General features: G+C 42.1%; 1 protein-coding gene across 1 annotated transcript; it reads right to left on the bottom strand.

Annotated features, from left to right (window-relative positions):
- Positions 1-897: 897 nt before the first annotated feature.
- PDIK1L (PDLIM1 interacting kinase 1 like) lies at positions 898-10,818 on the bottom strand. Its single transcript, XM_063312649.1, has 3 exons — positions 10,730-10,818; positions 7,751-8,052; positions 898-4,335 (listed from the first exon to the last, which is right to left on the bottom strand). The coding sequence occupies exons 2-3, from the start codon at positions 8,033-8,035 to the stop codon at positions 3,595-3,597; spliced, it is 1,026 nt and encodes a 341-aa protein (XP_063168719.1). The 5' UTR covers positions 8,036-8,052; positions 10,730-10,818; the 3' UTR covers positions 898-3,594.
- Between the last annotated feature and the right edge of the window lie 637 nt (positions 10,819-11,455).

Raw genomic sequence — 11,455 nt, 5'->3', positions numbered from 1 at the left:
GAACTGCGTCAGCAGCCAGAGCACACAGTTTTCAAGTGGTCATTATTTAAGAAAATGAGCTCCAGCACAAATAAATGGAACTGCTACCTTTTGCACTACCAAAAGATTTGAAGCATTTTCAAGGGGAGCCCCATATAGAGTATAACAGAATAATCTAATATAAAATCACAAAGAATGAATGAGAATGGCCAGATCTCTGTTTTCTAGACCAGAAGCAGGCAGTGCTGATTTTATCAGCCAAAACAAACCCTTAAGTCATGGATATAAACTTGATTTCCAGGAACTGTGTTGCAAATCAGAGCGTGTACATTAGGCTACAGTACTCCTTTCAAAGAAATGAACAAACAAAATTACTCATCAAATAAACAATTATAGCCAAGCACGTCCAATAGAACTACTATCGAAGTGTCTGCGTTGCTCCAGCTGAACCTGAACAGGCAGTCAGATCAAGCTTGTATGTGAGAAGAGTACCTGTTGATGCTTGAATAAGGACGTTACTCGAAGAACAGGTATTTAAGAAGCAGAACAGTAACCCTAACAATAACAGAATGCTTGAGAATTAAGAGTTAAGCCACGCTTGAGGATAATATACAAATGTGCTGTACCTCATCTGGCAGAACTGTCCATCTCTCATTCTGTTGTTTTTATTGACTCCTAAAATAGGCCAAGTGAACCAGTTCTGTCATCTTTCATAACTGCTTCTAGGCACAGTAATGAAAGTACATGTCAAGATTTGCTCGAACTCAATTCCTTGCTCAAAAAAAATCAATCATTCATTCAATCAATTAGTCTAATCTAGTTCTCCACACAGTAAAGTTCTGTCCTGGAAAAGTCAGCAAAATGTAGTTCATTTAGCTACTAAGAACAACAACAAAAAAATCATATTATAACTCATGAGTCAATTCAGACTTTTATTTTTTTTAAAAAAAGTCATGAACTCAATAAATTACACAATAATTTCCCCCCTTAATAAATTCTTCACAAAATAAAATTTACAATTTATAAGAGAAAGCTTTGAAAATCTGCTCTCTTTTGAAGTGCTGATGAGTAATCTTGACTTTTGCGTTACGCTGGTGGATTGTTCTGTAGCTGCTACAATTGATTTCAAAGATTTTACAGGAAATCAAACACAAGCAACAACAAAAATAACACACAGAGATTTCAGGGACAATTATTCAGTAGGTAATTAATGCAACAATCAAGTTAGCATTCAATGCCAACATGCTAAGCACCATGAAGAGAAGTGATCAGGGAGATTTCCCCAACTTTTAAAAATAAGAACCAAGTGCACTTTTAACATTAACTGTGTTACTGGGAAATATGTAATTTGCTCTATTTGTAGATTCTGCACTGCACTAAAAAGCACATCCAATAATAAATCCAAAATCTGAAAGGCTTGTTAAGTGCCAAGAAACTGTATGCAGTAATCAGACTAGTTAGGACATATATGGTTGAGAGTTCCTGCTTTTTCTAGTGCACAAGGACTGCCAAGATCCTACAGCTCATATTCTTTCTGTTTGACACAAGTATTATGTAACTGTTCAGCTGATGGAGCATACAATGCCACTAAGCACAGGATAACCATAGAAGTGTCATCCCATGTGCAATGCAATCTCTTCTCTAAAGGCACAAGTGGTGCTTTAAAGAATGAAGACAGTTGATCACTTTTAAACACTGATATTCTAAATGGACAGAAGTCAAGCCCTTGTCTTATCTTCTCAGTTAAAGGGCAAACATTAACTGGATCCTGAACTAAAACAATTTAGCACTGTGAGCCAGACAGACATATGCCACCCTAGTTGAAATCTTCTTAAAATATATCTCAGTGAAACTTTTAAGTTGTTAATGTAACATTTATTTAAATGTTATTTTAGAGAAGATTTTTAATTTTTTTCCAAATGTGCATAAACTATTAAAGTTACAATCCTATGCATACTTACCTAAGAATAATTTTCATTGAACTCTGTGAGACTTGCTTCCTATTAGCAAGCACAGGGTTATACTACATGACTGGTAACTACACTTTGAACAAAAGAACATGTATTTTTCAAGTTTTAGAAATATATCCTCTTGAATGTCCCCTTGTTTAATGTGGACGTAGCAGCTAAGGAGTAAACCAATACATTTTCTTATCTACTTTTCAGATCCTAGGCATATCAGACAAGGATTTTAAAACATAATTTCTACAGTGCTTATCATAAGAAAACATAGGGCAGTTCACTTTCTGGTTTCCAGGCTGTAGCTGATGGCATCAGGACAGTTTCAACCTCTACAATAAAATGCTTTCAACAAAATGAAGACATATATCACACCACTTCCTCTTATGAAATATATCTATTTACTCACAAATCAAGAGTTTTCATTTCTCTTTGCTGTACCAAGAGTGCAATCCTTTTTAATTGTATGTATGAACAAGATGCTGCAACCTGCAAACCAGTAACTTGGGAGAGAAGCAGGTTGCTGAGTGCTTCAGAACAAAAAGAGGGAAAGTTTTACTTTAGCAGTAAAGACTCCAGTTATGATCCAGTACAGTCAGCAACAGTAGTAATGGAACATCAGTGTGATGTAGTGGAATGGATATTTAGGCCTCTGGCTAAGCTACTTGTACATGCTGCTGTCTGTACATGTGTTAGGAAAATAGTGCCCAACTTTCTATAATTTTCATGCAAAATATATGAGGAACAGAGGAAATGAATCTCTGCCAGACAACAAACTAAATCTTGAGGGAACCATACTTGAAAAGATTCAGAAAAATCTTCCTTTTTTAAAAAAACGAAGTTTAAAAAAAAATCCTGAATTAAATGTAATAAGACTGAATATCAAATACAAAGTATAGATGTGACCAGTAACTGTGGTCTGCCAAATAATCATTTTGTTATCCTTGAAAAATGAAGCTAAATGCTTCATGACAAAGTGTTGGCACCTGAACTGGAATGAGCCATCAGCATACTTAATGAAACCTTCCAAACAAGTGCAATCTTCAAACTAAGATTTTCCCTACAGCGCTCAAATCAGAGGTTCCTTGTGCATCATACTGTAGATCTCATTTTGTGTTATCACATTGTTTTAAGGGGAAAAAAGGAGAATGGACACAGAAGCTGGGGAATCAAAGGATGTGTCACAGTCATCCAATTCTATGAATCCTATAAATTTGGGACATACTTTTTCCATAAAGGAAGGGGTTACATCACCCATTATGACATAAATATATACACATTTACTCTACAAAGTTGAATGATTTGCATTACCAGCATGCAAGTCTTCTCTTTCAAGGGCATTCAAGATTCTGCAGTAAGAAATTGGAATGTCTGAAATATTCCGTAAAGTATTCCTAGAAAACCATCGCCTAACATGTCAATTTTCCTGACAAATTGGAAAGCTTGTTACAGGTGTAGCTTGGGAATATACATATTTGGATACTGAAACAAGAACAGCCATCTTTTGCTTAGCTTACAAAAATAAAGAGAAATGCGATGGGGAAAACATATAGAACCCTGACACTTTAAACGTGGGTTAGTCTGGTTTTTGCTTCTATAAAATGCTGCACCATTGTTACACACACATTTCTGCCAAAAAGGCTAAGTACTTCAGAAGTCACGTGTCCCAACTGCTGTCTTTAAAAGCAATTTTGACTAGCCGGAGTTCTAATTCAAAAGCATCTGGCCGGTCTTGTGGGTTAGCAGCAAGCATTTCCTTAATCAGCTGTTTCATGCGAGCGTTCATTTTCTTTTTCTTAACAGGTATAAGTAGTTCCATTTTTGGATTTTCCAGCAATGCCTCTCCAACAGGTACAATCTCAGTCCCTTGCTTCACATAACTCCCCAAGAGTTCTTTCTTTGTCTCTGTGTCTATGAAAGTGATCCTTTCTAACATTGCCCAGATTATAATCCCCAAGGCAAAAATGTCTGCTTTGGCAGTGTAGTGACCTTCCCAAACTTCAGGAGCCATGTAGAAGTCTGTGCCACAAGCTGTAGACAGAAAACATTTATTTACATTCACAGGCTCTTCAGGGTTTTGTCCTGATGCTGAACAAACCTTGCTTAGGCCAAAGTCAGCTACTTTCAAAGTAGGTTCCAAGTCACTAGCATCCATCCTGCTTTGAGAGATCAAGATGTTGTCAGGCTTGAGGTCACGGTGGATGATCTGATTTTTGTGCAGAAAAGCCAGGGCACTGCTGAGCTGAAGCATAAAACTAGTGTTGGTCTTACGGCTGGGCTTTCGGGACAGGAGGTATTCGTTCATATCACCTCCATCACAAAAATCCATCACAAACCAAAGATAGTAGGCACTTCTGGGATCAAAGGCAATTTCACCTTTCAAGGAGGTCTCTACAAGCTACAATACAAAGATATTTCATGTATATATTCAGCAAACATGATTCAAATAAGAAAACAGTTATTGACTAAAGAAAATGCCAGCTGCTCTATATTTTTAAAACATTTGTATTAAAACTTCCCTATTTATTCAATTATTGGAATTGCTACCTCTCCCTTAATTATCATCTCCCATGAAAATGACAGATTCTTTCAGACATCTAATGATGGTTTATGTTAATAACAATAACAATTTATTAAATATATATGCTGCCCAACTCCCAGCGATCTGGATAGTTTATTTATTTATTGGATTTGTATGGCCGCCCATCTCAAATACGTGACTCTGTACAGCTACCAATATTAAAAATAATAAAACCACATAAAAAATATCACCTAAAATCACATACCAGCCAAGTAAACAATTTTTTAAAAACATCATACAATCAACACAACCAGAAAATGAGCCCCATCATACATCAGGGGCCCCAGGCTCAAGCACATAACCAAGTCTTCAAGGCCTTGCAAAAGGCCAACAGGATTGGGGCTAATCTGATCTCTGAAGGGATGATATTCCAGAGGGAGGGTGTCACAGCAGAAAAGTCTCTCCTTCTGGGCCCTGCCAAATGCCACTCCCTAGCAGATGGGACCCAGAGCATGCCCCTCCTGCCAGACCAGATGGGACAGGTAGAAACAACCAGGGAGAGGTTGTTAGAGGTACTCCTCTAAGTAACCAGGCCCCAAGCCATGAAGGGCTTTTAAGGTTTTAAGTTGCTTTTAACCAGCAACTTGAATTGCACCCAGAAGCATACTGGTAGCCAATGCACCTTGCAGAGCAGAGGTGTCACGTGTATCAAATGACAGGTACCCATAATTGCCTGTGCCACTGCATTCTGCACAGCTGAAGCTTCCAAATGCTCTTCAAGGGCAGCCCCATGTAAAGCGTATTGTTGTAGTTCAGTCAGGTGGTTACTAGGGCATGGGTGACTGTAAGCAGGGCCTTCTGGTCCAGCAATGGGAGCAATTGATGCATAACTCAAAGTCCCTCCTAGTCACTAGTAGGAGCTGCTAGTCCAGGAGTGTGCACCAGTTCTGTCTGGGGCAGTACAACCCCACCCAGAACCAAAGATGGAAGGTCCCTGGAATCAGGGGGCCCAAAAACCCAGAGCCACTCGGTCTTACTAGGATTGAGTTGTTGTGTCCCATCCAGACCCCCACAGCCTCCAGGCACTGAGACAGAACCTCCATGGTATCACTCAGACAAGGTTTACAAATTGTTTAAAACATTACGAACAAGAACAACAACAAAAGACAAAAATAAGGATGGCAATGACGACAAAATCAGCTGGGAACAAAGGAATACAACCCACACATTCTGAAGGACACTTCATTGATTCTCACTGAAGGCCTGGGTGAAAAGCCAAGTCTTTAAGGCACTTAGAAACACCAATAAGGTGGGGTGCTATTCAGCTCTTGGGTGGAACCTCATTCCAGAGGGCAGGCACTGAGACAAAGGAGGTGTATTTCCAGGATCCCGATAGATGGCATTGTTTAATCAAAGGAACCCAGAGCACGCCAACCATGCCAGCTTGAATCGGCCACGCAGATTCTATGGGAGACAGGCAGTCCTCAGTAACCTGGCCTTATGACATGTAGGGCTTTATATAGTACATAATGATCAGCACCTTAAATTGCATCTGGAAGCAAACTGACAACCAGTGCAGCTCACAAAGCAGGGGTGTTATGTGGGCATACCAAGGCATGCCCATCACTGCCTGTGCCCATGCATTCTGGATCAGCTGAAGCTTCCAGGTCATATTCAAGGGCATACCCACATACAGCACATTACAACAGCCAGGCCATGAGCTATTGGGCCCCCCAATCTAGGAAAATACTGGCTTCTAACAGAAAGATAAATTATAGTTTAGAATAGTTCATCCAGTATTTTCCCTTTGCTCAACATTTTCTGTTGTTTAGTGTTAGGGATTTTCATTTTACCACAGTGCTATAGGTATCAGGTAGAAGCCACAATGACATCACTTATGTCATGGTGTCATTGCAAAAATTATATGAATTGCATCATTACACCCTTATATGGTTTATAAAGCTAGTCCAAGCTATGCTTTCATTTCTGATTTCCCAGCTAACTGAAAATGATCACTGTGTTTACACATTGTGCTAATCCAAAATGTCGTTAGTTTGGTTTGGGCTTAATGTGAATTTACCCTTATGTCTTATAAATGATGGTTTATGGATTAGTGTGTTGTGTAAACCAGACCTCTATGGCTTAATTGTCCAGGTTCAATGTTGTGCTAAGCCAAAACAAACAAAATCACATAATAGGCTGATAGCTTGTTCAACAAACCATGAATTAGCATAAGACGTTAACTGACAAACACTACAAACTATAGTTAGAAATTGCAGATTACTATTATGAGCATAAATGCCAAATGTTAATTTATCCTTTGGTAATAAAACTTATTTAATGGACCACTGAGCACAGCTTACTCTTTCCTTATTTCCACATAACAAAATGTGACCAGACTAACCCGATAGAACAATAAAATAGCATAGCTACAAAATAAGAGGCTCTAGCTTTTTATTTTCAAAGTTAATTTGAAATGTCCCCAGCGTATTTCTGTATTTCATCAATGCATGAAATATATGTTGCTGAGCAGCTATTTTCACAATCGGCTTGGCATAAAAATAAAACTAATTTGTTTTTATAGACTTTTATAATTCTGTGGCATGCTGGATGGGGAAGACGATTAAACCTAATATGAGAAGAACCTGGCCTATAGGAAAGTTTTTTAAAATGGCATTTTAAGAAGAGCACTTCTCATATATTATTTTACTGGCATTTATTCTTGATGTTGTTAGCCTCAATACCTAATTCTTTGAAAGTACTGAATTCAAAGAACAAAGCAAATTTCATTATTAAGCTATTTCTTCCCACAGTGTTTTTTTTCAAGTGGCCTTATATAAAAGCTATTAAAAGGATTATTAATGCACATTTTCCCAGTGGGGGAAATTTTTCCTTACAATGCTACAAAAATTTCTGCCATATTAATGTTAACTAATTAATTAATGCAATGTTGCAGCAGCATGTTGATACACCCAATTTTATTCTACTTATTATTTACCCAAATTATAACCCATATTTCTGCTCAAACAATCACTCAAAGATAATTAATTGAATGTCCTGGGAAGAGCCAATGTTCTTCAGTGGGGGCGTACTCCATGTTGTTTCCCTGAAGGTTCATGCTGCTTAGTGGCATGATTTTTTAAATATCTAAAACTATGTCAACAACAGCAAACATATTTCATTCAGACATCTAAGGAATAGCAATCTCCATTTCACTGCTGCATAACTAAATAGCTGATCCTTTTTTTACTTTTAATGCAATATCTCTTTCATTACCTGCAGCTTCATTTACCTGTAAATAAAGTGAAGAGCTGGAACCATGGGACATCTTCTGAACCATGCCGTCTTTTTGCAATATGCATTCTTCCAAGTGGATAACATTTGGGTGTTGGCTTTTAATACTACTAAGCGCCCAGAACTCACGCAAGGCTAGTTCAACATTCTCTGGAGCATGACACCGAATTTTCTTCACCGCAACGCGTGCAGAGGTTTTCCTCACTACTGCTTCATACACCACACCATAGCTGCCGCGACCAACCTCCCTTATTAGATCGTATTTTGGCTGGCTACTCACCATCTTCAAGGTCAAGGTGTCTATGGAAACAAAAAACAAAAAATTTGTAGCTGATTTTTGTCTTTACACATCTTAAGGTAAAAATGGAGTTTTTGTTAATCAGCTGATTGTAGCTGACAAAGTATGATTTATTGCCAATAGAAGAGAATATCTGTAGCTCAGGGTTGAACTGTGGAGTCCTTGGTGCTCTCTGAACTTGGTTGTTTGCTTGCAGACATTTTATTACTCAACTAGGTAACCTCAGCAGTGCTAATGAGATGTTACTAGCACTGAGATCTCACTAGCACTGATGAGGTTACCTAGTTGAGTAATAAGATGTCTGCAAGCAAACAACCAAGCTTAGAGAGCACCAAGAACTCTACATAATTTATTGCTTAACATCATGCACATTTCAAGCAATTAGTTTAGTCAATAAACTATTATTTAACATGAAGTATGAACTCAGCCACAGAATATACAGCATCTATTCAATTGCTAGCTGCAAGAATTAAAGTCTTAACCAGTTTGGTATAATGTTACTTGAAGACCTTTTTGCAGTTACATGAACCTCTCAAGGCCTAACAATAGGCTTTGATACCTAGCTCAACTGGCTGCAGGTATGACCTATCATTTCAGAGAACAGGAGAAAACAATTCTAATGATAAGAACTATCATTGTAGAATTTCCTCCCTTCCAAAGCACATCTGGATGATTTTAAATAGGGGTTTTACTGATCTGGTTACTGTAGATGAAAAATGCAATAATTGCTACTATTTTATGGCTGACTTTGAATATTTTGTTTATTATCCTACTATTTTTTTCATATTTTGCAAGCCACCTTGAGGAACCTTTGTATCCTAAAATGCAGTATATATAAACAAACAAAACCTCATCACTGGCAACCCACTTTCCTACAATATCCTAATAGTACAGTAAATAATGCTGATTCTGGCAGTGATGATGGCTGCCCATATGAAGATACTACTGTTACTCCTGAACACTTAGTAGTATGTAAAAATACTATACAGAAACACAATACTCAGCTACATAAAGCCAGACACATAAAGATGCATGAAGGTATAAAACAAAGGTATACACACTTTAACAGCCCAGAAATGGGTACCTTATTTTTTCTATGAAATGGACAAGACTGAATAAGCTTTGTATAGGGGAAGATATGTTTTAGCTATAAGTATTTTTTTTTTCTTATAGCAGTAGGAAAACAGTGCTGAGACCACTTCACAGTAATGAAACAAAGCCAGGGATATTGCTAAACATCATCCAACAGACAAGAAAAAAGAAAGTCACAGGAGAATTTATTATACAACACATAGCAAATTTGAGCAAGAGCTGTGTTGGATAATTCACAGCAATTTCAATAGCTTTCAGTAGCCACTGAAAGTTACAGAAATACATAATGACAATTTTTATGTATGGCTTTGCTTCTACTCATTCCCTTTACCATGTAACTTTTCCTCTTTTACCTATCTTCATAACCCCATTTTTAAATGAAAGTGCAAATAAACTGAGTCGATCTCTACAGCAGTGAAAGGTATTTTCTGAGCATATCTATTTTAATGGACAGAATATCAACTTTCTTGCTCATACCTTTGCTGAGTTCTGAAAATTCTAGTAGGGATGGCTAGAATTTTACCCACCACATTCTAAAGATAACAATGCAGGTTTATAGTTGTTATGGAAATACCTTCTTAGAGGCAAAGTTATTCAACCCACCAAATGGCCTAATTCCACTGCTCATTTGAACTCTCTGACAGGGTCGCGCTATGCCAGGTCAGGCATATCATACTCTTAGGAAGCAAAAGAAGCAGCTGGGTAGAAGACGCCCAAATTTCCCTGCTCCCTTCAGAAGGAGAACTGTCAATAGCGATATGAAATCCCAGAGGAGCCCAGTTTTCTCCTCCACAAACTGGAAGGGGATGTCACTGCGGCGGCCCGTTTACGTCCCGAGCCCACGCGCGTTTGTTCAGGAATAGGCCCCACTGTGTTCCGTGGGGCGAGCGCGCTCTGGTAAAGTCCGCGGAAAGGGAGCCTCCAATCTGCGCTGCGGCCACCTCAGAGGGGGCTCCAAAGGCGCCCCAAACGCTCCTGCACCGCCAAGCGGAACGAGCGGCCAACGGGCCGGTCCCCGCTGGAAGGAAAGTAGAAGAAAGCACCCCGTTTGGGTCGACCCCTCTGCTGAGGCCGGCGGGAGAAGCCCTGCGCCGCCCGGGGACAAGCCAACGCCCCCCGTAAGGACCCGCGCCCGGCGGTCAAGCCAGCGGGGGAAGCGCCAGAAGCTAGCCCAGGCCGAGAAGGCGGCCGCCCGCCACAACGCAGGCTGCAGCCGCCAAGAGCGTCCCCGGCCAGTGTCGCTCTCCGCCGCTGCCCGGGACCCGCAGCCGATGTCGCGTTGCTTGTGAACGGGCCGGGCTTTGACAGGCGCGGCGGGCGCTTCCGTGTTGGGACACGGACGGCCGCCCGCTGCGACCCGCCGGGCGTGGGAAGGAGGCGGCGGCGGCAGCCTCACCCGCAATGCCTGGGCCGGCGACGCGGGTGCCCCAGAGCCAGGCCGTCGCCGCAGCCTCCACAGGCCCGGGCCAGGGGCGCGCTCCAGCTGCCCGCCATGCTCCCCTGGCCTGTCAAGAGGCGTCCTCGCTGCCCTGGCGTGCCCCGCTCTCCCGAACGCGGCCGAGCGTCGCTTTTGGTGTTTATTTTTACCTCAGAGCTGCCGCGGAGCTCTCGCCTCCTGACCGCCATTATCAGGCTCCCTTCCCCCCCTTTACTTCTCCCGGGCTCCCTGACACACCCCCTTCTGGGCCTGCCGCGCGCACCCCGAGGGGCGGTCCCGCGCGCCGGGAAGTCGGCCTCGCCGCTCGCTCTCTCCGCGTCTCCTGATTGGCTGCTCGAGAGGCGGGCCTTTGGCGCCTTTCTCGCGGGTTGGGGAAGGGAGCGCGCCCGCGCGCCCGCGCCGCTTCTCATTGGCTGCCCGCCGCTCGCTCGCCTCTTGCGCTGTATTAGGCTCGCGCGCTTCCCCGGGAGTCTGGAAAGTGGTGGCGCGCGGCTGCTGGGTGGTCCGGTCCTTTGCGTGCCCGGAGCGTTACGTTGCCGCGCCCATTGCAGCGATTCCATTGTGACAGCTTTTAAGGTGCCGCTGTTTCGTTAAGGGAAAGGTAGCCGCGATGCAGCTGTCTAAGGTGCGCGCTCCGCGGGTCAGAACGAAAACCGCATTGGCTGAAGGCGCCTCGTGGGAAAGGGGCAGGAGGGCGCTCGGAGTCAGCTGCGCTTAGCATCTCTACGGCGACCCTGGGCGCTGCACGGCGGATCCTCCGGCGGGGCTTGGGTCGTGCTGACGGCTTCCTCCAGCTGCAGTCCTTCGCGCACGCAACCTCCCTCTCCCGGGAGCTGAGGATGGCGCCTGCCAGGCTGCTTGCCTCCCTTTTGCAG

This window comes from Candoia aspera, chromosome 10, assembly GCF_035149785.1.
Source record: "Candoia aspera isolate rCanAsp1 chromosome 10, rCanAsp1.hap2, whole genome shotgun sequence".
NCBI classification, from domain to species: domain Eukaryota; kingdom Metazoa; phylum Chordata; class Lepidosauria; order Squamata; family Boidae; genus Candoia; species Candoia aspera.
The sequence above is the reverse complement of the archived record's forward strand: the minus strand, read 5'-3'. Positions and strand labels throughout refer to the sequence as shown.